The sequence below is a fragment of the Odocoileus virginianus genome, chromosome 27 (genome assembly GCF_023699985.2).
Source record: "Odocoileus virginianus isolate 20LAN1187 ecotype Illinois chromosome 27, Ovbor_1.2, whole genome shotgun sequence".
NCBI lineage: Eukaryota > Metazoa > Chordata > Mammalia > Artiodactyla > Cervidae > Odocoileus > Odocoileus virginianus.
In genome coordinates, this window is record NC_069700.1 from 27,839,937 (window position 1) to 27,867,778 (window position 27,842).

A 27,842-nucleotide genomic window follows, 5' to 3' on the forward strand; every position below is an offset into this window, starting at 1 on the left:
GTGGTCCAGTGGCTAAGACTCTGCACTCCCAGTGCAGGGGGCCTGGATTCAGTTCCTGGCCAGGGAACTAGATCCCACATGCTGCAACTAAGAGTTTGTATGCTGCAACTAAAGATCCCACATGCCGCAACTAAGACCCGGCACAGCCAAATAAATAATAAACAAACAAATAAATAAAAGAGATCTCAGGTTAGCAGAGTAAAAGGTGGGTGCTGAGCCACTGGGTGGCCTTATCTGCTTTGCTTGTTTCAGATTAGAAATTCAAACACTCGGGAGAAAACAGCTTGTTTTCTTCCCTGTCTCAGATAAGCCTTAGCCGGGGCCTTGGCCACGCTCTCAGCGCCCCCAAAGGAGGGTCTTGTTGTGGGAGTGAAGGCTCAGATCCTGCAGAGGGTGGATCAGAAGACAGATGGCTGCTGGGGGCCGAAAGCCCCAGGAGACCCCGAGAAACCACGGCTGGAGTCCCTTGCAGTGCTGTTTCCAGCGCACACCCACCTATAGGATCTTGTCATGAAGAGGCGCCAGGCAGAGCCAAGCAGGGGCCACCAGGGGCTTGGTCTTCCTTACTGGGAACTGCAGGGCAGACTAAACTCAGTCGGCTCCCATGCCCTTGATCCCCAGTCATGGTCTCCCACCTCTTGTCTCCTCTAGATGGGATCTATTATGGAGACAACCGGTTTGACACCGTGAGTGAGTCGGGAACCGCCACGCTGAAAGCTCGGCCAAGGGTCCGGCCCCTGCTCACTTTTCTTCCGCTGGTGAGTATGTTCTGCCCTGAGGTCGGAGGGTCTGCTCTGGGCGGGCCATCTGGGCTGCCACAGAGGAGGCAGCCCCACCTGCCTTTGTCCCAGTGGTCATCAGCCTCACCCTCTGTCCATCCTCTTCCTTCCTGATGCCAACTGAGGGCGGCTACTGGGAGGAGGCATGGTTCACGACAGGAAGGCTGAGATTAGCGGTGTCAGCTCCTTTGAGTCGAAACCTCAGGAGAGGTTATGGGGAACTTGGGTGCAGAAGCAATGCAGCGGTGGGTACCTCCAGCTCAATGGGACTCCTATTCTACATTTACCAGGGGCTGCCTGCTCCATGCCGGGCCTTGCATAGAATGTTGGGATTCAGAGATGATTGAGCCAGCTTTGCTCAAGGAACCCCCTGCCCAGTATAGGGGATGAATTGGTAAAGAGACTGTTAATACATAGGCCAGACCAGGAGCAGCCGACCTAGCCACAGGGGTTGGTCAAGGAAGGCTTCCTGGAAGAGGCAACACCTCAACTGTCTCAAAGGTCAAATAGCAGTGACCCTTGGGAGAAGGGCATGTGGACTGCTTTATTTGTGAGTCTGAAACTGCCAGAAACCAAACACTCCCTTCTGGAGCCTGTGGTTGGGCTTTTGTTCTCTGACAAGGGAAAGAGACTCAAAACAATCTCTCTGTGACTGGTTCTATTTACTGTGATGAGAGCTCTGGCTTTTCCAAGACAGCCTAGGCCCGTGCTGTCCAATAGAAATACAATGCAAGCCTCGTGTATAACTTTATCATTTCTAGTAGCAGCATGAATAAGAAATAGGTAAAATTAGCCCTGAGATGATCATTCCAATTCTAACCAACGTAGAAGGTATGACTGAGATGTTTTACATTCTTTCTTTCACGCTAAGTTGTCAAAGTCTAGTGTGTCGCACTTTGAGCACACATCCTGCTTCTGAACTTGACATTTCAAGGGCTCAATAGCCACTTATGGTCAGTGGCTAGCATATACAACAGCCCAGATTTAGACCTAAACATTCAGCCTCATAACTTCTAGGTTCATTACCATCTGTGAGACCTGGGTCCCGGTTGGGACAATGCTGTCACAGGGATCACAGCATCTCATACCTCCATGAGGCTCTGTTCTGCCTCAACTCAGAAGGCACCAAATCCTGATCTGAGTTTTCAGGGGCCCATTAGACCTCACAGCACCCAACACCTTGGTCCCTGCACCCACAAGTTCTGCCCAGCACCGCCTGGCACAACCACCTCCGCATACTCAGAATTGCAGCGGTGGGCACCCAGGGCTGACACACCAGTGCCCACTGTGGTTGATAAAATATTGAAATAAATGGCTGTCGCCCCTTGAGTGGCTCTTGCTCTCTTAGCTCCTCTCTGACGTCTGCACCAGCAAGTAGAGGGTTAATGCGGCATAACTGAGTTTGTTCTGATTGGTCAGCATCCCATATCCCTGCCTCTACCCACCCATCCACTTTGGACCACTTGAGTAACAGCAGAGCCCCATGCCTTTCTGCCCTCCTCCCTTCTGGTTTGGGTCCTCTGGTTTGGATCTGATCTGGGCCAACCAGGGCCTGACTGGGAGTGCTGCCCGGGGTTAGGGTCTGCTGGCTGGCACTGGCCTGGGAACAGCCCTTCAGGACCAGCCTCAGACTCTGTCCCAGGAGACGGGGGCTTCCCCCCAGCAAACTCACAGCCCCTCATTGGTGAGGACGAGGGGACGAACACACTGTGAATCCACGACTGAAAGGGGCCTCGTGGGGTCCACACCGGCCTCCCTTCACACTGGCAGGAACTGAACCCAGAAAGGGAAGGTCATTCCATGCCTTCAGTGCCAACTGTGCAGCTGGCGTGGCCATGAGATCGTGACCGACACGTGCCTTCCTATGTGTCAGGCACCATCCCAATGCCTAGCGTGTGTTAACTGAACTGATAGAGAAACTGACGCTCAGGATGGGGAAGTAACGTGCTCAAGGACACGCAGCTCATAAATGGCAGAGCTGGGGTTTGTAGCCAGGCTCCAGGGTCCAAGTTCTATCGGGCCATCCTACCTGCCCCTCCACCTACAACCTAGAAGCTTTTCCTTCTTCCCTGCCAGCATCAGCCTGCAGAACCACCTGCATCTCCTGTGTCTGCCTCTCTAAACTCCTGCCTGGCCTTTTGGGGATCACCGACCCCTCTGAGACCATGCTGAGGCTGTGGGCCACATCGACACGATTTTGCTTACAATTCCAGCACAGGGATCTCAGGCCCCGGACATCTACCTATGATGCACCTTGAGATTAGGAACCCTGAGCCTGACCGCCTGTGACCCTGGGATGTGTTTTGCTCCTGACTCAGGTCCTAAGATACAAAGCAGCCTCAGCATCCTTCATCACCCACTCCTGGGTTACGGGGAATCCAGCTCCTCTGCCTTAGGCTCTGGACTGGGGCCTCTGCTTTCTTCTCGCCGGGGCAGAAGGCCGGGAGAATGAGAGGCAGGAGGACAGAACTGAGGGTGGTGCGGGTTCACACACAGACGAGCACATGCACACCCTGCCCCCCCAGCCCCGCCCCCCCTGCCCAGCCAGGTGGGGTGGGGAGCTGGGCTGTGACACCGCCTCACAGCGGGGCCTCGCCCCTCCCTGTCCTGCCTTCCCACACTCAGGGGGCTCCTCCCAGGCCTGACCCTGGGGCAGGGGAGGGGGCAGGCTGCAGTGCCCATGACAGGCCCATGTTCTTCCCTGAGTGCCATCCAGGCTGGGCCGTGTTCTGAGCTCACAGTTGTTCTCACGACCCCTCACGAGCCCCCCGTGGGACGGTGTGAGAGGGGAGGGCAAGATGAGGGGGGAAGGGCATGGCTGGTGCTTTTGCTTCCTTCCTAGACCTTCCTTGCCTACTGAGGTGAAAGTGCAGAGGATGGAGAAATATCTTGGCCAACTGCATACTTCCCCAGGCAGCTGGCCACCAAAGGCTAGTTACGAGAAGGACCCTGGGACCTCTCGGGGTCTGCGACGGGCTCTGGATTGATCCTCGGGTGATGGGCACCAGTCCTGGCTCTGCTCTGGGCCGTGAGGCCCTTCCTCTCCTGGGGCCTCTGGCTCCTCACCCCGTCAGCAGGGTTACGTGGGATGATCTGCTAGGATCTCCTCAGCTGTGACTTTCTGTGTTCAAATAACTCAATAACAGAGGGGCAGGAGGTGGGGTCAGCTCCCTGGAGGCCCCCAGAGATGCCAGGCCCTCCAGGGCTCCCCCCCAACCCCACCCTGACTTCCTGCTCTGATAGCTCCAAGAAGCTGGATTAGCATGGCAAACCTCAAAACTGGGGGTTCGGGGAGGGGGGTGTTTGGAACTTGGTTAGCGTCAGAATAAGAAAACTGAAGCCCAGGGAGGAGGGATGCATGCAACTCCCTCAGCTCCATGGAGGCAGAGACAGACCCCAAGCCCAGGTCTTCTCCTCCCAATTCCAGTCTATACCACAATGGATGGGCCTGGGCTGAGTGGGGGAAGTGTCCTTTCTTCCCACTTCCTTCTCCCTCCAAGGGGAAGCTCAGCCCAGAACTCAAGCCAGAGCCTGTCCCTAGCTTCTGAGAGCTGAGATGGTAGGACGGTAGGACGGCTGGTGGTGGGAAGGGCAAACTTGTCTCTGGGGCTGCCTGTGGCCCTACCCCAGTCTGAACCCGACCATCTCCAGGGCAATGCATATGAGGAATTAAAGAAATGCCAATGAGGCAAATATGGGGAAACTGGCCAGACAGGTCCCCGGGGTGCCTCCGGCGGCGAGAGCTCCCTGGGTCACCCCACCCTCTGAGTCAGGCAGGGCTGGCAGGGCCTGGGGAGATGTCAAGCTGGGCTCCGGGCAGGAAGCCTGACTGTTTTGGGCCCCACCCTCTACTCAGCAGAGATGCAGCCCTAGTCAGCTGGATTTCTCCTTTCTACTCTTCCTCTCCATCCCCCGGCCCCGGGAGCTGTCTCGGAAGCCAAGGCCCAGGCTCCCTTTGGGGTTGGCGCTCCTTGGGTGCCAAGGACCGCCCTGGGAAGGGTGGTTGGTCATGATTGGCTTTTGAGTGATTCCCCTGGCTGAAGTTGGCTGTCAGGGCTCTGGGGTAGGGGAGCTTTGTGTGTTCCTGTGGGAGTGGGTGTCAGAAGCCTGCAGCCAGTGTGCAGATGGAGCACCCCTTCCCCGCCGAAGCCACCCTGCCTCTGCCCACCTTCCACAGGGAGGGCCTCAGCCTGAACCCCCAAAGCCCAACACACACCCTCATCCTAACCACATATGACCACCCCTTGGCCACCCTATGGGTCTTCCCAGGTGGTGCTAGTGGTAAAGAACTCACTTGCCAATGCAGGAGACGTAAGAGATGTGGGTTCTATATTCCTGCGTCGGGAAGATCCCCTGCAGGAAGAAATAGCAACCCACTCCAGTATTCTCTCCTGGAAAATCCTATGGACCAAAGAGCCTGGCAGGCTACAGTCCATAGGGTTGTAGAGTCGGACACGATTGAAGTGACTTAGCACACACACGTGGCCACCCTGTGGGTTCAGGGATGTTTGCCCCCCGCTCAGGCTGCCTTCAGAAGGACTGGTTGGGAAAGAAGCTCTCGAAGTGACCTAAAGTGTGAAAGCGTTAGTTGCCTCAGTTGTGTCCAGCTCTTTCTGACCCCGTGGACTGCAGCCTGCCAGGCTCCTCTGTCCGTGGGGATTCTCTAGGCAAGAATACTGCAGTGGCTGGCCATTTTCTTCTGCAGGGGATTTTCCCAACCCAGGAATTGAAACTGGATCTCCTGCATTGCAGTTCTTTACCACTGAGGCACCAGAAGAGGCCTAAGGGCCTATTTAAATGGAGGATTCTAGGGACCTTAGTGTCTGGAGCAAGGTCAGGAAGGGGGCGGTGTGGGCTCTTAGGGCTTGTCTCCTTGAGCCTATGGACTCCTTGCCCTGCAGGGAGACAGAGTACAGCCCTCTATAGATGAGGGTCCAGGGCCAGGCCCTGTAGCCCGTCTGAGAGATCCTGGGGTGTCAGGTCTGTCCAGAGTAAGACGGCATTGTTGGTGGAATTCTCCGTCCCCCAGGAAGGGGGCATGAGCCTTGGCAGAGGGCAGAGGCTGGGGCAAGGAAGTCCTGGAGCTCTTTTTATATTAAAAAAGAAATTTTTTTTCCCTAAGGTTATTTTTTTTTTTTTACATGGACCATTTTAAAAAAAGTCTGTATTGAATTTGATACAGTATTGCTTCTGTTCTGTGTTTTGGGGTTTCAACACGGCACATGGGGTCTTAGCTCCCCAACCAGGGATCAAACCCACACCCCCTGCACCAGAAGGTGAAGTCTTGACCACTGGACCACCAGGAAGGTCCTGGAGCTCTTGATTGTAAATGCTCACTGGTTCCCAGCTTCAGAGAAGCTGTTGTGTGGGTGGCAAGCTGCCGACCCTCACACCGCCCCCGAAAGCCAGGAAACAGCTGGCTGGGCTTCACCCAGCTGGGGACGTTGGGTGCCTGGAGGGATTTCCTTGTGGCCTTCACGCCGGGGGCCTGTCCCCCTGCTCCCCAGCCTACAGCAGTGTTCCCAACCATTCCCGGCTCTGACTCTGACTCAGGGTCACCTCCCTCACCCCCTGAGCGCTGCACCCCACCCTGAGGTATCCCAGCCAGGCTCCTGGAGGAGCCTGTGAGGAAGTTTGCATTCCACAGTGTATCACTGAGGCTCTGAGCTGGCTCGTACTCAAGGTCAACTGTGTGTAGCCCGTTGGCCCAACCCCTGTGACCCACCCTTGGGGTTTGCCTGCATTCTGAGGAACCCCAGGTATGAGGATGTGTGTTCCGGCCCAGGGAGGCCAAGGGGACTGGGCTGGGGCCATCGGTGGGGAGAGGCTGTCCCCCAGATCCTTGGTGGTGCAGCAGGGGGCTAGTGGTGGGCTCTGACTCCCTATCACTTTAAGGGGGAGACAACCTCAGTCCTCAGATAGTGAATGCTTTCCTCCCCTCCTCTTTTCTGCTTTCTTTCCTCCTTCTCTTTAACTCTGAAATATTTGTGGTCAAAAGTACAGTAGGGGATTCCCGGTGACCTGGCCCTGACTCTGGGGAAGCACCCATCTATCTCTTCAGACCCAACCAGACAGACACATCCCAGAAGCCCTTCCCAGAGCAGAGTATCCATGGTCTCTGGCCACTGCTCACCCACTGAGCCTTGTTCGGACCCGAGCAGTGGGGGGGCCGGGGAGATGCCCCCTCCTTGAATGCTTCTCTGCGGGATCTCTTTAGGTGTGAGGAGGCCTCTGATGTCACAGCAGACCCATGGAGGTGGGATCAACCCCGTCTTACAGATGAGAAAACTGAACCTCAAAAGGCAAGAAGAGGGCACACTTCCCGACCACTGAGTGTGTGTCTGATTCTGTCTTTGAGATGATGGAGTTAAAATTGCCAGTGTGGTCTGCCTGCCTACAAAATCCATGCTTTGCTTCTTTTTTTAAGTATTCATTTATTTGGCTGCCCTGGGTCTTAGTGGCAGCACACAGGATCTTCACTGCATCATGCAGGATCTTGTGTGACAACACCTGGACTCTCTAGTTATGGTTCGCAGGCTTAGTTGTTATGCAGCCTGTGGGATCTTAGTTCCCTAACCAGGTTTCAAACCCATGTCCCTTGAATTGCACCATGGATTTTGACCCACTGGAGCACCAGGGAAGTCAGTCCCCATGCTCTTCTTGATTACAAGAACTTAAAAAACAAAACTACGTATTGTGTGTGTGTGTGTATTTTTTAATTGTGAAGGAAACAGAAGTTCATTGTTAAGAACTGAAAATAGAGACAAGTATAAGGAAGGAAATATATAAAAATATTCTCAGAATGGCGCTTCCGTCCCTAGGATCCCTGCCAGCTAATCATTGCCTGGTGACTTCTCAGTATACGAGGCTGTGTTGGGGCTGCTTGATTGAGCTGGGGAGCTGGAGCTTGCACCCCTGTGAAGTGGGCAAGGTGACGGGGATCTTAGCTTCTGGGTGTTGTCCGGGTGTTGGTTCGGGAAGGGCTGAGGCCCAGCTTCACAGGGAATGCCCCACCTGGACTCTGCCCCAGGCGTTGAGCAAGGTCTGCTGTTGCGGAGTGGGGGTGGCCTGGCTGAGGACGGAGGCGCCAGGGGGCTGCCCCAGCAGAGGGGCTCGATGCTCATTTGCATGTTCTTGGTCATTTCCCTTGCCCACCGGGTGGCACACCCGGTCCCTCGATGTGGGGCCGCTGTCCTTCAAGGACCAGACACGTCTCCCTCCTGAGTCTACTTGAGGGGCACGCCAGCCCCCTGGGGCGTGGGGTCTGTGATTTTCCCAGGGCAAGCCTGCTGAGGGTGGGGCAGCCCTCGGCTGACTGCGGCGGTCACAGGCCCACGGCGGAGCCAGCGGTGACCTCAGGCCCAGTCCTGCCTGCTTGGCCTCGCCCTGTGACTCCTGGAAAAGCAGCTTCACAAACTCCTCCCTCCCCCCTCCTCCCCTTTCCTCCTCCTCTACCCCCACTTGTTCCGCCGCCCCCTCCCCACAAGAACGCTCCCGAGAGGAGGGCGAGGGCGGAGGTCTGTCCCAACATCTGGTCGTGGAAGGGTGGCCTCCATGTTCAGGCCGCTGCCCACATGGCACAGGTGAGCCGAGCACAGACGGGGCGCCTTATGGGCCGGGACTCACAGAACCAGGCTGGAGATGATCCTAAAGAGTGTTCACAGGAGAGGCGAGGGAAGGAGGCCTTTTGTTCCTAGTTAATTGGTGGTGGGTCTGGCGCCAGAACACAGACTTTACACCTCTCTGTCCTGTGTTCTTTCTACCGCTCATTCATTCATCCAGGAGTTTCTTCACTCATCTCTCACTGAATTGCCCCATCTGTGCCAGGTGGGGCAAAAAGACTCAGCCGTCCCCCTACCCACAAATAGGCTGGACTGGGCCAGAAGAGACCACAGCCACCTGCAACAGGCTTCGTTTATGCTGGAGGAAAAGTGTGAGGATGAATGCTGTCATGGTAAAGAGGGCAGGCTCTGAGTTCCAGTCTCGACTCTGCTGTTTATTAGCTGTATCACTTTGGGCGATGTACTTGGCCTCTCTGTGCCTCAGTTTCATCTTCTATACAATAAAAACAACAACCTACCTCTTAGGGTTACTACGAGGATTAACTAGGTTGCTGCGTGTGAAGTACTCAGAACAGTGCCTAGCACATAGCAGGCACCTAATAAATGTGAGCCAGCAGAACGCACACACAGGGTGCGGAACACACTGAGAAGGGAGATGAACTCGGGCTGAGGTTGCCAAGGAGGGCTTCATGGAGGAGGGGTATTTAATCTAGGGTTTAAAGGATAGGTAGGAGTTTGCTGGACAAAGAAGAGCATCCAAGAGAGAATAAGAGCCAAAGTTAAAGTAGATAATGAGTAAGGATCTACTTTACTGCACAGGGAGCTCTTCTTAATACTCTGTAATGACCCATATGGGAATAGAATTTTAAAGAGAGTGGATATAGGTATATGCATAACTGATTGATTTTATTGGACAGCAGAAACTAACACATTTTAAATCTACTAAACTCTAATTAAAAAAAAAAGAGCAAAGCAAGATTTGGGAGGTCTGAGAGGATGTGGGAGTGAATCTCAAGCAGCTGCAGTGATTCTCCACCGTGGGGGAGGGGAGCAGAGCCAAATCATCTAGGGGCTTTTTCAAGCAATAGATTCACCCCCAGAACCCCCAGATACTCCCTCCAAGGAGTGGTCTCTCTGCCGTACTGAAGATCCCTGCTGCAGGGAGCCCATTTGCTCTTGAGTGAGGCAGGTCTCCAGGGACACTGGTGGAAAAACACAAGAACCACTAACCGGAGCCCAGAGTTTGTGGAGTGGGTGGGAGAAGGCAGCAGGAGCTGCGGACAGGACAGTTTATGAAAAGTCTAGAACGCCATGCGAAGGCGTTTCAGTGTCAACCTCTGGACCAATGGAAGGATGCTGAACAGGGAAGGGACCTGCTCTGGGATGCATTTTATTTCTTTATTTTTTAAAAAATATTTATTTTTGGTTGCATTGGGTCTTAGTCATGACGCCTGGGCTTCTCTAGTTAAGACCTGTGGGCTCAGTAGTTGTGGCCCACGGACTTAGTTGCTGCGAATCAGGTGGGATCTTAGTTCCCCAGCCAGGGATTGAATCTGTGTCCCCTGCGTTGGGAGGCAGAGTCTTAACCACCAGACCACCAGGGAATTCCCTGAGATGCATTTTAGAAAGAACATCCTGGCATCAGGCTTAAAGAATGGGGTGAGGCAGAAGTCAGGGAGATGATGGCAGTAGTCTGTCTGTCTGTCTGGGTAATAGACAGGACTGAAGGGGGGCCGAGCTTTCGGGGTAGCAGGAAGGGAGGGACACAGGATGTGCCTGGCAGAGCCAGGTGAAAAGCTGGGGGTGTGGGTGACGGGTGGATGCCTGGAAAGACAGTGATACCTAACTAGCTGTGAGTTCTTAGGCAAGTTGCCTAACCTCTCTGCCTGAGTTTGCTCATCTGTAAAGGGGAGGTAGTAATAACACCGATCACATCTTATGTTGTGAAGAGTAAATGAGTTAAGAGATGGAAGACAGAGCACCTGGTACAGAGTAAGTGCTAAGCAGCAGCTGTTAAGGTTATGGTTAAGGTCGGGAATATTAGAAATGAGAGAAAGAAGTGAGATGCTGATGTCTGTCCAGTGGATGGGTAAGCTCTAAGTCTCCCTCAACACTTTCTCTCTTGACGGTCTTGTTCTTTTGTTTGTGGGTGTGTGTGCTAAGTCGCTTCAGTCATGTCCCACTCTTTGTGACCCTGTGGACTGTAGCCCATCAGGTTCTTCTGTCCCTGAGATTCTTCAGGCGAGGATGCTGGAGTGGCTGCCGTGCCCGCCTCCAGGGATCTTCCTGCCCCAGGGATGGCGCTCTCCTGTCTTAAGTCTCTGGCATCAGCAGGCAGGTTCTTTTCCACTGGCGCCACCTGGGAAGCCCTTGGTCTTTTGTTTGCTATGTTTTCACTTCTTAAATTGTAAGATACATAACATACAATTTACCATTTTAACCATTTTAAAATGGACCATTCAAGGGTATTAAGTAACTTTTTCTTTTTAACCAACCCTAATGTGCAGAGCAATTGCAGGAATAGTACAAAGAACTCCCTAGAACCGCCACCTAGATTCACCACATCGTGCTCCATTTACTTTATTTGCTCTCTCTTGTTATTTACACATTTGTTTCTAAAGAGTAATTTGAGACATCGCATCCCTTTTTCCTAAATACTTACCTATTCACAACATTGTAAATCAACTATAATGCAATTAGAAAAAAAACAAAAACCTTCCCTTCTTCAAAATAAAAAGAAAAAATCTTACATACTATGTGTGTGCTATGTAAGCACAGCGATATTCTCTGCACAACTAGCAAATTTAGGAATTTAATATTGATACGACACCATTTTCTGATATACCTTTTACATTCAATCATCGCTGATTGTCCATTGAGGCCCTTTTACAGCACATACTTCCCCCGTAGCAGGATCACACATCGCATTGAGATGTGACCTCCAGCCCCTCTTCCAGAGGCTTCACCTCAGTCCTCTGAGGCTAAGGGAGGCAGGTGAGGAAGGTCACTCCCCGTGGAGATGGATGCTGTTCACACCTGTGCATTTGTACACTGAACTCTGTCACCACCCAAGCCAGGGCACTGGATGCCAGCTCCCTGGGTCCCCGTGTTGAGAGGGGAGTGACCTCTCAACAAGGTCCTCAAACAAGACCTTCCAGGTCTGTTTTACAAGCATTTGCATTGAAAAGAGTTTTTTATTTGCCTTCCCCAATCCACACCGGTTGAAGGGACAGCTAGCCCAGGCAGGTGGGAAGGGAAGAAGCAGGGTCAGCTGGGGCTCGGGCTGCATTCAGTTCAGTATTGGGGGCTCCTGAAGGGGTGAGTCTGGACGTTGGGACCTACCCCAAGGGTAATAGAGTACCACAGCACCTCAAGCACTGTGGGGATGTGGTAGGTGTGTCCTGGACTCGTGTGTGTGTGTGTGTGTGTGTGTGTGTGTGTGTACGGGTGTGTTCGTTCCAAGGCCGCTCAGGAGACAGACTTCCATCCTGTGGTCTTTGGGGTCTAATGCATTTTCAGAGATAAGATCAAAGGTGGGGTGGGCAGTATTACCTCCAGCCCACAAAGTCCGTCCATGTTCCTCATTTACACATAATTACAGGGTGATCCAGAAGGTGCTTCTAGGATTCCAGGCAGCTTGCTTTGATTGTTCACAATATTTTCACCTTTGTGGGGAGAAGATTTAGAACCACAGATTCCTGGGTTAGGAGCATTATCTCGTTTGGTCATCATAATGGCCCCACAAAGCAGGAAGCATCTTCACTTTATACAAGAAGAAAATGAGTCTCAGATTTGTAGAAAAGGGAAGTTGGGAGGCCTAGGTTTACATTCTGTCTCTTAAGAGATTTGAGATAACATAATGCTGGCACATAGTAGGTGCATAAATGATAGATTAACATCATGTTTGCTACGGCTCATCCAAGGTCACTCCACTGGCAACATCACACATGCACAAGCAAAATCCAGAGCATGACTGGAATCTGAAAACTCTTGATGATAAGTCCCTAGGTCTGTCTATTTTCCAGTTATGTGCAAAAGAGTAATGAGAGCTCAACCCTGGCTTTTAAAGGCCTGGCCTCCATCTCATCAAAATCAGAGTATACATACTCCATGAGGGTTATTAGACAATCAGTCATGGATATACCGCAAAGAGTCGGACAGGACTTAGCGCCTGAACAACTAGACACTCTTGTGTACTGCAGTATGTACCGCATCTCAGAATGCAGGGTTGAGAGATGTTGAGAACATGTATATGGCCATGTGACTCAAACAGAGGCAGAAAAAAAGTAGATGATGAAGCAAGGCCATTCCAGTTCTTCAGATTTCTTTTAAGAACAAAATGAGTTGTTTGCTGCCCTCATATAACCAGAGAGTAATTCTGAGACTGCCCTTGGCACCCCGAGGTATTGTGGATGTTTATGAAACATCTGCCTTGAATCCCCCTTCTTATATATTAAACCATTAAGTCTAGAGAGTTGGCGCCATCAGCCCATCAGTGAGTAACAGCTTGGCTTACTATGTGTCCATGTTTGTGGGATTCATATAAGACATGTCCCTGGGCTCCAAGGAGCAACCAGATCTCATTGGAGGAACTGGGGGAGTATCTAGAGAGCGAACAGGAGTCCTCCCTTGTGGGACTTGGCTGTGGGTTGCTCTGAACAGCAGTCAGTCAGCATGGCCTGGTGCAGACCAGGGATGGCTCTGTAGGAATAACAAGAGCTAACGTTTATTGGGTTTTCACTGCATGCCAGGAGCTAAGTGCTTCTTGTGTATTGCACCACTTAATCCTCACAACTTCCCTAGAATAGGTGCATTCTATTTTTTCTTTTGTGACCATGCTGTGTGGCATGTGAGAACCTAATTCCCCAACCAGAGATGGAACCTGTGCCCACTGCCATTGGGAGTGTGGAGTCTTAACCACTGGACTGCCAGGGAAGTCCCAGTAAATTCTATCTTTAAATCAGTTTCATAGTCAAGGAAACTGAGGCATAGAGAACTTAAGTCACTGGCTGAGTCATATAGCCAGTAGGAGGCAGAGCTAGAATTCAAATTCAAGCAGTCTGGCTCCAGAACTTTCCTATTCCCTCTACCATCTTTCGAGAGGGGCTCTGTGAATCCTTTTAGGATTAGAGACTTGGACTTTAGTGAAGCAAAATTCTCAGGGGTGGGAGCTCCACAGACCTGGGCTTAGCACCACTGGTCATGAGACTGTAAACAACTTATCAAACTTCTAAACCTCCACATTCTCTGGCTCATGGGAACAACTTCTTCATCACAGGGTAGTGTGATGGTGAGCATGTGTTTAGAGCACAGAGCAAGGGGTGTTACTGTTAGAAATGGAGGGTGGGAAGAGGGGCACAGCCTGACCAACACCCGGTATCAGGGATGAACATGAACCAGAGGGGTATGTTGGAAGGATCCTAGAGAGGGAGCTGGTTCAGTTAGGTTGTCAAATTGGCTGTAACAGGTGAGTGGAAATAAACACTATCCTGAAGGATACTGCCAGGGTGTTGAGGACCTTGAAAGCTAACATAAAATGCCCCACTGCTCCTCCAAAGGACAGGTGTGTGGCCATTGTTGACATATGGAAATGTGTGTTTGGAGGGGGGGGGGAATAGAATGCAAAATAGTATGTACAGACCAACAGCTGTGTAAACGCATTATGGTCTGCAAGCCTAGAGATCAGAAAGGCATCTGCAGTGCTGTCAATACTCCAGGTCACCGCTCTTTTCTTATTTACTTTTCTGTAACTACCTAATGAAAACTAAGAGTGAACAGGAAGCCAGGCCAAGGGGGGTTGGCTTTTGATCTTGTGGACATCCCTGGGGAGTTAGGCACAGTTTTTTTTTTTTGGATCTGTTTCAATTGAGATATAATTTATATACAGTTGGTTCTCATTATTTGCAGATTCGGTATCTGTAATTTGCCTATTCACTAAAATTTATTTGTAACCCCCAAATCGACTCAAGACACTTTGGCACGAGTGGAGCAGTGAAAAGTTTTTCACCTGATGCACAGGGAACCAGCTGAGGTCGAACAAGACATTTTGCTTCCTTGTTTCAGCCCTTGTACTGTAAATAAGCATCCTTTTCTGTTTAGTGCCAGGCTTTTCATATTTCTTTCCTTTTGTTGGTGATTTTGCTATTTAAAAATGGCCCTCAAGGACTTACCTGGCAGTCCAATGGCTAAGACTCTGTGTTTCCAATGCAGAGAGGTATGGGTTTGATCCTTGGTTGGGCAACTAAGATCCCACATGTTGCATGGAATGGCTAGAAAACTTTTTTTTTATTTTAAAAATTAAATAAAATGCCCCCTAAGCACAGGGCTGATGTGCTGTCTAACATCCCTACGTGCAAGGAAGCTACGAGGTGCCTTACAGAGAAAATACGTGTGTTAGGTAAGCTTCGAAGGCACGAGTTATGGTGCTGCTGGCCATGAGTTCAATGTCAATGTGTTAACAACAGACATTAAATAAGGTGTCTTTAAAGAGAAACCTGCATAAAGACAAAGTTGTATATTGATCATCTGATGAAAGTGACTTGACCAAGATTTACAGGATCCTAACCCTGTATGGATGGAGAAGGAAATGGCAACCCACTCCAATATTCTTGCCTGGAGAATCCCACAGACAAAGGAGCCTGGTGGGCTACAGTCCATGGGCTTGTAAAGAGTCGGATGACTGAGTGACTCACACACACACACACAACCCTATATGGATGTGAGAGTTGGACTGTGAAGAAAGCTGAGCGCCAAAGAATTGATGCTTTTGAACTGTGGTGTTGGAGAAGACTCTTGAGAGTCCCTTGGACTACAAGGAGATCCAACCAGTCCATCCTAAAGGAGATCAGTTCTGAGTGTTCATTGGAAAGACTGATGTTGAAGCTGAAACTCCAGTACTTTGGCCACCTGATGCGAAGAGCTGATTCATTTGAAAAGACCCTGATGCTGGGAAAGATTGAGGGCAGGAAGAGAAGGGGACAACAGAGGATGAGATGGTTGGATGGCATCACCGACTCGATGGACATGGGTTTGGGTGGGCTCAGGGAGTTGGAGATGGACAGGGAGGCCTGGCGTGCTGTGGGTCACGGGGTCTCAAAGAGTTGGACACGACTGAGCGACTGAACTGAACTGAACCCTGTATTTCCCTCAGGGCATGGATCCAGTTTTTACTAATTCAGTGTTTACAGCAATTTCATAGACCCTAACTACTGCAAATAACAAGACTTGACTATATAATAAAATTCACCCTTTTAACTAAGCCCATATTTCAGTATACTCACTGGTTATCCCTGTGAATTTTCCAGCAGTTATAACGGCCTCACAGAGCAGCAAGTTAAGAACTGTCTTTCCCTGTCCCCTTACGGTTCTGCTGTCTTTCAGGATGCCCAGGAGAACCATGGACTGGCTGTACCAACCCCCTGTGTGCCAGACAACTTTGCAGACAAACAAATGACAGGTAAGAGGACCCCAGGCTTGAGGCTTGTCCATCTTTCTCTTTTTCCTCCTTAAGCCCAAGCATCTGGACCTCCCTCCCCAGCTGGTGATGAAGCTGGAGTCCCCAGGCCTCTTGGCTGCTATCTGCTGTGGGTGGGAGATGAGGAGAGCCAGAGCTAAGGCCCAGGGGAGGAAAGATGGTGAGGGCTGGGGCCAGAGCAGGAACAAAGGCAGCGTGAGTGATAGAAAGAACCCTGGAGTCAGGCAGCCCTGGCCTTGAATCCCAGCTCCCCTGCATATTAGCCTCGTTCCCTGGGGCAAGTCACTTAACCCCTTGCCCCTCCGTATCTCCGGGCAAGACAATTCCAGTTCTGAAGGCACAAACAAAGTACTGGATAGGATGTGAGTCACTTCTTGTCATATCGCTTGCTCAAAACCCGCCAGTGACTTCCCTTGTCACCTAACAGAAGGGTTCTTGCCAGGACGGCCAGAATCCGGCCCCACCTGGCCTAATCTCCTGCTGGCTTTCTCGTCTCATCCCACTCTCCTTGCTGCTCCTTCAGTATCCAGGCTCGTTTCCACCCCTGGGCCTTTGCACTCCCTGCGGTCCAGTCTGTTCTTCCCTTGCATGTGTGCACAGCTCTCTCTCCCTCTCTCATTCCATCTTTCCTCCAATGTCACCTTCTCAGCCAGGTCTTCCCAGACCTCCCTATTCACATTGCACCCCCAGCACCCCTCCTGGGTTTTCCCCCATATCACTCATCACCTCGATGTGCTGGAAATTTACTGATGTGTTCATTGTCTATCTCATTGTCTCGTTGAATCACAAGCTGCAAGAGGGCCAGTATTTTGACTATGTTTTGGTTTGTCTTTTACTGCTGTGTCGCAGCTCCTAACACTTGGGTGCTCACTGGATGTGGTCTTTATTTTGAAGTCAGGAAACTGGGAGGAGCCCTTCAGAGCTGCACATTCCTGGGTTTGTTTCATTCTGTGCCAGAAATTGAGAGGTGGGGGAGGCAAAGGATGTGTGCCCCTCAGAGAGGAGTAACGGGCATCCTGGTGGCCTGCAGACACTAGGGAGGGGGCAGGGACTGGGGCCAGAGGGTAGGGATTTGAGCCTGGGGCCAGGGTGGGAGACTCAGTATCTCTCTAGTGCCTGAGTCATCCAAGTCAATTCATTCCCACTCCATCCATCTGGCAGTCCAGAGTCTGTTCCAGTTCTCTGCGAGGTTCTCTGGATTCTTGGTAGATTCAGGATCTTTAGAAAGCAGGAGTTGCTCATGCAGATTTCTTCCTCCCAAACCTTCACCCAAACTTCCTCACCGAGGTGTCCAGGCCCCTACCCCCATCCATGACTTCCTGTGTCTCCCAGCTTCCCTGTCTTACGCAGAATGGAAAGTTAAGCACAGGCGGTAGTAGTCAAAGTGATTATCATTCTCTGGACCTAGCACCTGATAAGCTCTTTCCATTCTTTTATATAAATTCTCTTAATCCTCAAACAGATTTATGAGGCAATTGCTGACGTTATTCCCATTTTACAGATAATGAAACTGAGGCTCAGCAAGTTTAACCAGTGTGTCCAAGGTCACACATTTAGTAAGCAGAAGAGCCTGGATTTGAACCCTGGTGTTTCTGGCTTTGTACCATCTGAGGCACCTGTAAGAAACACCCGGTGCACTCCAAGGGGCTAACCAAAGCGAGTTTAGTAAAGGGATGATATATAAGACTGTGAGCAGGGCAGAAGCGTGGAGCCTGAGCCTCGGAAGCCAATGGAGAAAATTCAGCACAGGCTCCAGAGGCTGTGCCAGGGGCACAGGGGTCCCTCCCTGGAAAGAAGAGGGTCCCTCTCAGGAGAGGTCAGGAGACTGGAGACATGGCTGCTCCTCGCTTGGTGTTCGCAAAACCAGCCAGCTGCTCTCTCAGGAGGTCAGCAAGCCCGCGCTGCCTGCTCACCCTCCTCATCTCTGCCTCTCCCTCCTTCCAGGCACCAGCACGCTCGTCAATGGCAACCTCCGACTATACAGCTCTGTGGGGGATCTAAGGCCTGGACAGTATGGCCAGGACTTACTCATCCCCCCACCTCCCCCAGGCCCGGCGCCGGCGCCGCCCCTAGGCACCCTGCAGCCTGCAGAGGAACTCTCACCGCCACCTCCACCCTCCACAGCTCCCCCACCTCCTCCCCTGCTGGTATCACTGCACCCACCCCCACCCAGCACGGCCCCAGCTCTGCTCCCAGGAATGGGGGCCCTTTCCCCCGCCCCCACCGTTTCTTCCCCATCCACACCCACGCCTCCTGACTTCATTCCACCCGCCCCACCCCAGGCCGTTCAAGCCCCACCTCCACCCCTCATGCCAACCCCGACACCCCCAGCCCCAGGGTCTCCCCAGACCGCGGGGACCCGCCTCTTCCCCGCTGGAGGTGTCACCAAGTGGAAATCGGAAGTAACGCTGAATGGTAGGCAGCCTGACGCCCCCAGAAGCAGCCCCCCCAGGAGCCCTGCTGAGCCCAAGGGGGGCCTCCCGGGTCCTGAGTCCCACCTCACCTTCCCCCGGTCATTCAAAGTGCCTCCCCCAACCCCAGTCAGGACTTCGTCCATCTCCATTCCAGAGGTACAAGGGGCTCCTCCTGAGGACGAAGAGCCCACCAAGAAGGGCCCCAGTCGACCCTCACTGCCTCCCAGCTTCCAGATCCGCTCCGCGTGCCAGGCCTACCCAGACAGGGCTGCTGAGCTAGCGCATCCCAAGGAGCCCGGCGCTGTGGCACCGGCTGGCCCGAGGCCAGGCCAGCCTCAGGTCCAGAGCAGTGAACAAGCCGAGACGCCACCTCCAGCCCCTCCCCTGCCCCCTCCTGCACCCCCGCTCCCTCCGCCAGCACCCCCGCTGCCCCCAGCCGCCCCTCCTCTGCCATCTGCCGAGAAGGCAGCCCCTCCACCTGCTGGGTTGATGAAAAGACCCAAGGCCAGCTCTCCTGCTCCCAAACCCAAACCTGACCCCCCGAGCCCGGAGGAGACAGCCTCTTCGGAGCCCATGGACTGGCGGGATCCCAGCCAGATGGCAAAGCTGCGGGACGAGCTGTCAGCCTATCTTTGCGGCTCCAGGAGAGAGGACCGGCTCGCCAGTCACAGACCAGGTCCAGTGGCAGCCTCTCAGGGAAGGGAGGACCACAAGCGTCCCAGCCTGCCAGCGAAAGAGGCGCCCCCGAGTCTGCTACAGAAGGAGGTGCCCCCAAGCCTGCCAGAGGAGGAGGCCCCCTCAAGCATTCCTGAGAAGAGTCCCTGCAGCCGACCAAAGAAGGCTGCCACCAGCCTGACCCTTCCTCCTGTGGATTACCTTCCCCAAGACGTGCCAACTCCTAGCGTCTGGGAGATCCGGAAGAAGCTGGAGGCCCAGCTTTCCTCATCAGCTGAGAAGGAGGCCAGGCCCAGCAGAGGCTCTCTGCCTCCCAAACCTCAGCCAGAAGGGGGAAGAATCTTTGAAAACAGAGTTGATAACGGCAAATTCTCCAAGCCTGTGGCCAAGAATCTGCCACCTCTATCCACCACCCCTCTGCCAAACACACCACTCCAGTCCAAGGTCACATCCGGACCAGCCACCCCACCCAAGGCCACGCCTGGACCAGCCACCCCACCCAAGGCCACACCTGGGCCAGCCACACCACCCAAGGCCACGCCTGGACCAGCCACACCACCCAAGGCCACGCCTGGACCAGCCTCACCACCCAAGGCCACTCCTGGGCCAGCCACACCACCCAAGGCCACGCCCGGACCAGCCTCACCACCCAAGGCCACTCCTGGGCCAGCCACACCACCCAAGGCCATGCCTGGACCAGCCTCACCACCCAAGGCCACACCTGGACCAATCACACCACCCACGGCCACACCTCTACCCATCACATCTTCCCAACTGATAGCAGAAAAGAACCTGGTCGCAGCTGGGCAGTGGGAGAAGCCAGAACATGAAGAACTTGCAGTGCCCTCCAAGCCAGAGGTAGAGGGGCACTCCTCAGAGGCCAGTAAGCCTCCTACACAGGGAGCCCACTCATCTCCAGCCTTCCCCCCAAAGATATCACCTGGGCGAGAAGAGGCGCCTTGTTTCTACAAGTCCCATCGCAGCCAGAACAGCCCCAGCAGAGAGGTGGCTGTGGTGACGCCCACCCTGTCCAGAGGAGAGGCTGCAGGGTCAGGCAAGCCTGTGGAGGGGAAGGAGCCCCAGGAGCTGCCACCCAAGCCCCCAGCCTCACCCCAGGCTGCTGACGAGCTCCTCAGGCACCCGGTGACAGGGGAGGTGGTGGAGCGGGGCTCCCCGATGGCCCTGCTCCTTGCAGCCAAGCAGAGGGCCCAGAAGGGGAGGCCCAGGGGGGCTGCCCTGGGCCGGTCCTCCCTACCAGGGAGTGTCCGAGGCCCCAGCCAGCCCGAGGCAGGCTCTGATACCATCTTGTACAACGAGGGCCAGCCCAACTCCTTCACTGTGGTCCCCAAGGTGTCCAAGGAGACTGGGAATGTCCCCCAGCTAACCTCGCCAGGACAGCCCAAAGGACTCCGTCAGTGGGAACCCCAGCCCCGCAGGGACCCAGAGGGCACGGAGTCGGGCCGTGGGCCCAGCTGGACAAAGGTGGAGCCCCGGGCCTCGGCGGCCTGGGAGAGACCAGAGCCCTCCAGCCTCCAGGGCCGCCTGCTGCCCAAGTCTTTCTCTTCCCCTCCTTCTCCTTCCCACAAACCGGAGGAAGACAAGGAGGAGGAGTTCAACTTTGAGGTCATCCCGCCACCGCCAGAATTCAGCAATGACCCCGAGCCCCCGACAGCCCCCTTGCAGTATCTGGGGCGCCGGGGTTCCCCTCCCCGGAACAATTTCTCAGACTTGGGGCAGCCCGCCAACGCCGGCCCACCTCGCAGCTTCTCTCACTTCTCCGCCGATCCAGGTCCGGCCCGGGGCCTGGAGCGCTTCTCGGGCGGGGGCGGGGGTCGCTCGCTCATCAAGAAGCGCCTTTACGTCGGGGAGCCTCACCGCAACCCCGGGCCGCCCCGCGGCGGCACCGGCCGCAGCCTGAGCTCCCCCAACTGCTTCGGGCCGCAGCCCGGGGGCCTCTTTGCAGCGCCCAGCGGCCCCGAGATGCGGCGCGTCAACTCAGCGGGCCGCGGGCCCTCCGGCGGCCTGCACTCGCGGAAGATGTCCCTGGAGGGCGCCCCTCGCGGAGAGACCAAGTACAAAGCTCTCGGCGGCGGCGGCGGCGGCGGCGACTACGGCTGCGCCCCGGCTACCGGCAGGTGAGCGGTGGGCCAGGGTGGCCAGGGTGATAGTGGGCTGAGAAAGCAGGGGAGATGGGGGCTGGGCTGGGAAGGCAGGGGAGACGGAGGCTCACCCCCAGACCACCCGGAGCTGGCCAGGCTGTGGCCATCCCCCCAGATATTTGCTTTTCTCCATCCTGGCTCTCAGGGCAGAGAGAACGGGCAGGGAGGCGCGCTTCCCTAACACCCACTCTCCTTTGTCTTCTCTCCTGTCTCCCCCTTCCTAGAGTCCCCGTGTGGGGTAGGGGAGAGCTGAGTGGTCCTTGAGTGCTGAGATTTCCCATCACCGAGATGCATCCAGAGCCAGGCTAGGAGAGAAGGGTTCTGAGAAGGAGGGTATTGCGCATGTACTCTGGCAACAGGGCCTGGACAGGAGGGAACCCTGTGGCTGATGAGTTAATACTGGGTCCCACTGGGGAGGATAAGCCCTGGGCTTGAGGGGCAGCTCCATCCTTCCTCTGATGGCCCTGGGGAGATTCTCGGGGTGATGGTTAACCAGCTGCAGATACTAACCTCATCTCTTCTCCTGCTCCCCACCAGGTCTCCCCACAACAACACGCACTACGGAAGCTCCATCAACACATTCACTGTGAGGCCTGGGACCCGCCATCCCATCTCCTATGCCTACTCAGGGGCCCATTGGAAGGCCCCGTCCTGAGCTCAGGGTTTTCTCAGCTGTCCTCCAAGGGGTCGGATCTGGGCGCTTGTTTTGGTGGGGTTGGGAGGGATGCAACTGGTGTTAGGTAGCCTCACTCAGACACAGAAGAGTCTTTGTTTCCCAAAGACAGACAGACGGACAACGAGTGAAGCAGTGCCCCCAGGAAGATCAGGATTGGACTTCTGTTTCCCAAAGCCTTGATGTGGCTGTGGGCCGTCTGCAGAGGAGGGTAGGAGGGAGAAGGAAGGAGAAGAGAAGGAACCTTTAAGGACCCGGAGCCTGAGTTTTCACTGTCTGGGACTATTTGCCTTAGCAGGGTTTACTGAAAGCAGTTTTCCAAGCAGCCCTGCTGAGCAGGTTCTAAAAGCAAAGGCAGGGGCATTGGCTCTGAATGGGAACCCAATGGGGAACCCATCAGAATGGCTGTGGTTACCGGTCAGGTTCTCATGAGGGGCTGGGGACCAGCCCTGTCTGGGTGGGGGTGCAGGGTGCTACAGGTTGATCTCAGCTTCCACCCGCCCACCAGTTGCCAATCCAGAGGTGATACCTAGAGTTGCTAGTATGAAAGCCACATTGAGGTGGGACCAGGAACATGCAGGCACAAGTTGGGGAGGTACCTGAACAAAGTGCTTTGCATTGACCATGAGTGGGGATGGGGGAATTGGAGGTTCATTCCTCCCTGGCCTTGAGCTACAGAAGGGCCTAGAGAGGGAAGACTTGGCAAGTTTGGGATGGAAGACACAGGGTGGAGGCTTGCTTTACTACTCAGACCCAGGCAGCCATGATTTGGGGGGTTGGGGCCAAGGAGCTAGAAAGCCTGGGGCTTGACACCAAAGGCCTTGAGTGATGGTCAGGTCCTGTATGGGATTTGGAGGGGCATCATCCCAACCACCCCTCCCAACCCCAGTACTACAGGTCCCCAATATTATCGAGGCCTTGGGATGTGTAACCAAGATGCCAGAAGGCCTTGGAGAGTAGAAAGGGACAGAGATGGGAATAGAGGTCTAAGAAGAGTTTGCTGCGAGTAGGGACTGTGATTTGGAAAGTCAAGAGTGCAGGACCAGGCCTGTTCAGAGCAGGGAAACCTGATCAGTAGGGTGACCATTTGTTCTTTGGTGGGAAGTCTGGGTTTAGGCCTGCTTTCCAGTGAATTAGAACCCCTTCCACTTTCAAAAAACAGTCCTGGTGTAGATGATGTCTAGCCATCAGACATATCAGGGAACAGTATTCCTTGGTCCATCTTGTCTTCAGGTCTTGGTGGGTTGAACTCCTGGGGCCAGGCCAAGGCAGGCTACCTGGGTGAGGGAATAGGGCAGGGTGCCCGCCTCAGAGGAGCAGGCTGGTGGGGGCACCCAGGAAGCATTTCCCTTTGGGGGCATGATGTTGGACCTCTGTGATGTGTGCTAACCACTCACAGTACCGGGGTGGGGGGAGCAGAGGACCACTTCAGGGAAAGAGTGCTGGGGTGGGCAGGTGCTCTGATGGGGCAGGATCTGGTTATCTGTGTCTAAAAAGCCAACCGCACCCCAGTGCCAGCACTGGCTCTATATATATGTATGTATTTCCCCCTGTACAATGTTTTATACAAGATTTCACTAATTTATCTGCTGTGTTAAGGCTTGAGGGGTGGGATGTGGACTCCTAGCTGTATCTTGCTCTGGGGTTGGCAGGGAAGGACTGATTCTCTCTTGGCTTGGAAATAAACAGGCCAGTCTGGATGGCCTCCAGTCCTGTGGCTGCGGATTGATGACTGGAACGTACTGGGCTGTGATGAGAGGTTGGGGAAGTGAACTCAGCTGGGGAAGGCCGAGCACAGGGTGGTGGCTGAACTGGAGCCATTATGCTGGGTCTAACTCTCTCTTCTGACCCTTAGGTTTTCTCATTCTCCAAGTCCTTTCAAGGGGAGGGAGTAGAGCTGAAGTCTCGTGATAACAGACTGTGCCCCAAAGCAAATCTCTGAGTCTCTGAACCTCAGTTTCTTCCGTACAATGGACATGATAACCTACCTCATGAGGCTGTTGTGACGACTAAAGACAGTCATTTAACAGGGATCTGAGTGGCCACAAGATAGCAGGCACTGTGCTTAGCACCAATACACAGCCATCAACATTCACACGCCTCCTACCCATGGCAAGACTGTAGTCTCGTGGAGGAGAGAGAATGGAAGGAATGCATAGAAACAGCCTCGATTGTAAAGAATGGTAGGGAGGGGAAAAAACAGGGACTATGAGAATAACTGGAGGGTGGGGGAGAGGAGTGGATTGACTTTCACTGCCTGGTCAGGGGGAGGCCTCTTGAAAGGGTGCCGTTTATGTGATCCCAGTCAAGCATCCAACATATATCTGGTACTCAGTAATTGCTCAATAAACTGCATCTTGTGTGTGGCCCTGCATGGTTTTCCGTAAAGCATCTTTAACTTTCCCAGAAGAGGAAACTGAGAACCAGAGGTCATCTCAGGACAGTGTGAGAGAGTGCTTGGGGTGTTTCCTGTGGCTGAGTCTTTTGTGGGGGGGGGGTTCTGGGAAAGGGAGGCTGGGAAGGTGACTCACTTGTCCGGCAACTTAGAAGGGCCTCCCCTCTCGCATCCTGGGGCTCCCTGGTTCTCTTGCCTCTCACTGTCCCCACCCTGAACTGTGAGCAAGGATGGGGCCCTGCCTCTGGCTGCTCTGCGGGAGGGGAGGATCAAGGGATCACCTTGAGTCATCTCTAACTCATCTTGAAAGTGACCGGGATGGATGCATGCTGTGTGGGTTTGTTTTTTTTTTTGGGGGGGGGGGGAATCTTTTGACCCTGCTGCATGGCATATGGGATCTTAGTTCCCCGACCAGGGATTGAACCTGAGTCCCCTGCACTGGCAATGCAGAGTCTTAACCGCTGGGCCACCCTGTGTGTGGGTCTTAAACTTTGTTAGTCCCAGACTTCTTTAAATAGCTGTTGAGAGCTATGCATCCTCACCCCAGAAAGATGCCCCCACATGCATTTTTACAGGTTATTTCAGGCACTCCACAGATCCCCCCAGACTGAGCTCCATGGACTTCACGGTGAGAACTCCTGATGAAGTCGTGGTCATGGTAACCACCAATGGTGTACTTAATTTTGACAGTTTGGAAAATTCATTCCTTTGCTCGTTTACTCCCGACTTGTCTAAGATGTGCTGGCCTCGTAATATACCTACTTCCATGTTGAGAAATTAGGGCTTCCGTGAGAAAGAGCTCCAAGAAGAAGAGTGAATTGTTCAGAATAGCCCACCTGCCTCCAGCCTCTGCTCCTCCCTGCTGCCTGCCTCCCGCCATCCCCATGTCTCATCCCTCCCCCAGTCACATCACGCCTCCCCCAAACTGTGTACCTGTGGGAGCAGGGATGGGGAGGGCCTGAGGAGGGAAAAGCTAATAGGCAGAGTTAATGGGTGTAGGTGGCACAGGTGCTCCTGGATCGGGGTGGTCGCACCTTGGTTTCTGGAGCCTCCTCACTGCTTCCTGGACGTGGCCCAAGTCCCGGTACCCAGAACCACCATCCCCATCTCCCTTTGAGGTCTGGCCCAAAGCAGCAGCGGGTCAGGTGCTGGGGCCTGCAGTGATGTCTGAAGGGCCCTCTTCTCCCAAAGGAGAAAGCACGGCTTTCTCCAGGGTGGGGTTTTCTGGAAGCAGAGAGGCCTCCTCCCACCCCTGTGGGAGGCTGCAGGAGAGAGAGGTGCCTTCCACTGAGGGAGGCGCTCCCTCCGGGCCTGCCCCGCCTGCTCGCCCCCACCGGCCGCCCCCCTGCGGCCACTTTCATCTCCGCAGCTCGAGGGCAGTGCGGGTTTCCCACCGTGAGTCAGTCAGCCGCCGGCAACGGGCGGCCCCTGAGTCCAGGCAGAGGAGCTGGGCCGCCTCCTCCCCAAGGGGCAGGGCCAGCCGGCCGCCGCGGGCCCGCTGCTGGGGCCTCTGGGGGCGCTTTTGGCCAAGAAGGTGAGAGAAGGAAGGTGCGCTTCTGGGAGGGGGCGGAGACCCAGGCGGCGCCTTGCGGATGTGCCGTCTTTACCTGGACGGTCCTGTGCTCCGGCCCAGCTCTCAGAGCTCTAGAACAGTTGTCAACACTTGGCACAGGGGAGCCCCTCCCCGCTCCCGTCCTTGAGAACTGCCCTCGGAACGCGTACAGATGGTTCTCTGAGATCTCCTGTCCTTCAGGAGACCTGTCTCCTTCCTTCCACCACCAGCCAGTCTTCCTTCTCCATAGCGTCCTTGTCAGGAGACTCAGTGGCATCCCTGTCCGGCCTGCCCCCGAGGTCCCCGTTTCTAACTTGAAAGTGCTCTGCTCCCGGCCATTTCCCTGTGGATCCTGCCGGCCACTCAGATTCGGCCTCTCCTCTCCTCTTCCTTCCTTCTCACACAATCGTGAGGCCGGAGCAGCCAGACCGATGGCCTCACTATCCGCCCCCTCGGCTTCCTCAAGGCTGACTTGCTCTTCAAGGCCCAGCCAGCCCCGAGTTGCTCAGAGAGCCCTCGTTCCTCCACACCGCGGCACCCACTTCCCTTGGCTGGCTCATCCTTCGGGCCCCCCAAACATCCCTCACGCCCTCCAAACATCCCTCACGCCCTCGGCCACCTCAGCTCCTGTTAAAGCTCCCCGGTTCCCCTCACACATCTCCCTCCCCAGCAGCCTGTTTTCTCCACAAGGATGCCTGTCTTATTCATCACAGTATCCCCAGCATCTCGGGCTGCTCCTGGGTGCACCAGGTACTAATATGCGTTTGTTGAATGGCTACCTGTTAGTATGTAATCAGATGCTATCATGCACTATAAGTTCCTTGGGGGCAAAGGCATTGTCTCCTATGGACTCATGATCACACAACCCTCTGGTGTTTTTTTTTTTTGGCTGCACTGGGTCTTCGCTGCAGCATGCAGGATCTCCGTTGTATCACTGGGGCTCTTTCGTTACAGCACATGGACTCTCTAGTTGCGACACCTGGGCTTAGTTGCTCCACAACATGTGGGATCTTCCAGGACCAGCGATCGAACCCGCCTCCCTTGCATTGCAAGGCGGATTCTCAACCGCTGGACCACCAGGGAAATCCCAACCCTCTTATTTCTAGATGTCTGTGACCTGATCTAATGCTGAGGTTCCTGCAGGATGTAAAGTAATGGTTTTAGGGACAGACCTCGTAGGTTTCATCATAAAGGTGTCGAGATGCCTTGAAGAGGCTCCTGCCTGGTGTGTGAGACCTGATGCTCTCTAAGTGGAGGCAGAAGGAGCTCGGTACTACCAGGTGTGGTCCACCTGGTTCTCAGAGGGCTAGGTCATCCTCAGATGATCCTTGTATCAGGTCAGAGCTGCTGCCCCCTGGAGCTGCCAGCACCAAGCAGCCCAACGACCTGCACTGCACGTTCACTCCCCTGCGGACCTCCCATCCTCAGCGCCGTGATGGGTCTCCAGCCTGCCCCTGTGCCACCAGGGTCACCGGGAATGCTTCTGTCAAACGTGGGCCGGACAGTGAGAAGCAGCAGCACCTCTGGGGGCCAGGGTGGCAGAAGCCAGTCAGGATCAGCCTGTTCACTGCCCCCCCCCGCCGCCCCTCCTACAGAGCCCTCCCTCAGGGGGGAGCCTGACAGCTCAAGGCGTTTGGGTTTGTTTTTGCTTTTTTTTCTGCCCCCTGTTAAACAGCGAGCTCCCTGCACAAGGTCCTCAGCCTTAGGAGGGACCCACACACAGAATGTGGACCCAGCGACACTGCCGTCTTCCCTTCTCCCACCGCAGTGTGCCGCTGAGGCGGGATGTCGCTGGAAGCCCGTCTGTGGGGCACTCCCTTCTCATCCCTGAAAACTGTATTTCTTCAATCTGTCTTCCCCAGACTGAGCCTCCGGTCTCCTTTAAGACTTCCTCCCGGAGAAGTATGTCTCTTGACTTCTTGTCACTGTCATTTGTGTTCTGAGCCACTCAAAGAGGGTTTGGTGGGTGCCTGCTTCCTCTCTTTCTCTCTCTTACCCTATCTGTGAGCTTCCTGCCTTTTGGTTCAAAACTTTCCAGCATTTGTTCCAAATGCCCAAGGCAGCACAAACCTGAGGCAGTTCCCTCCCACAGTGCTAGAGGGCTGCACAGTACAAGGCAAGGAGCCAGCAGGAATTCCCTGGTGGTCCTGTGGTTAGGA

At 54.3% G+C, this 27,842-nt stretch overlaps 1 protein-coding gene across 1 annotated transcript; it reads left to right on the forward strand.

The window, feature by feature from the left end:
- The first annotated feature begins 623 nt into the window (after positions 1–623).
- Positions 624–21,718, forward strand: C27H6orf132 (chromosome 27 C6orf132 homolog). Its single transcript, XM_020884277.2, has 4 exons — positions 624–758; positions 15,722–15,797; positions 17,760–21,039; positions 21,601–21,718. The coding sequence occupies exons 1-4, from the start codon at positions 624–626 to the stop codon at positions 21,716–21,718; spliced, it is 3,609 nt and encodes a 1,202-aa protein (XP_020739936.2).
- Positions 21,719–27,842: the final 6,124 nt, after the last annotated feature.

Excerpts from the sequence above, each read along its gene's own strand:
- C27H6orf132 (XM_020884277.2), top strand. The coding sequence starts at position 624 with ATGGTCTCCCACCTCTTGTCTCCTCTAGATGGGATCTATTATGGAGAC. Across the intron at positions 759-15,721 it reads TGCTCACTTTTCTTCCGCTG|GATGCCCAGGAGAACCATGG; the intron begins GTGAGTATGTTC and ends GCTGTCTTTCAG. Across the intron at positions 15,798-17,759 it reads TGCAGACAAACAAATGACAG|GCACCAGCACGCTCGTCAAT; the intron begins GTAAGAGGACCC and ends CCCTCCTTCCAG.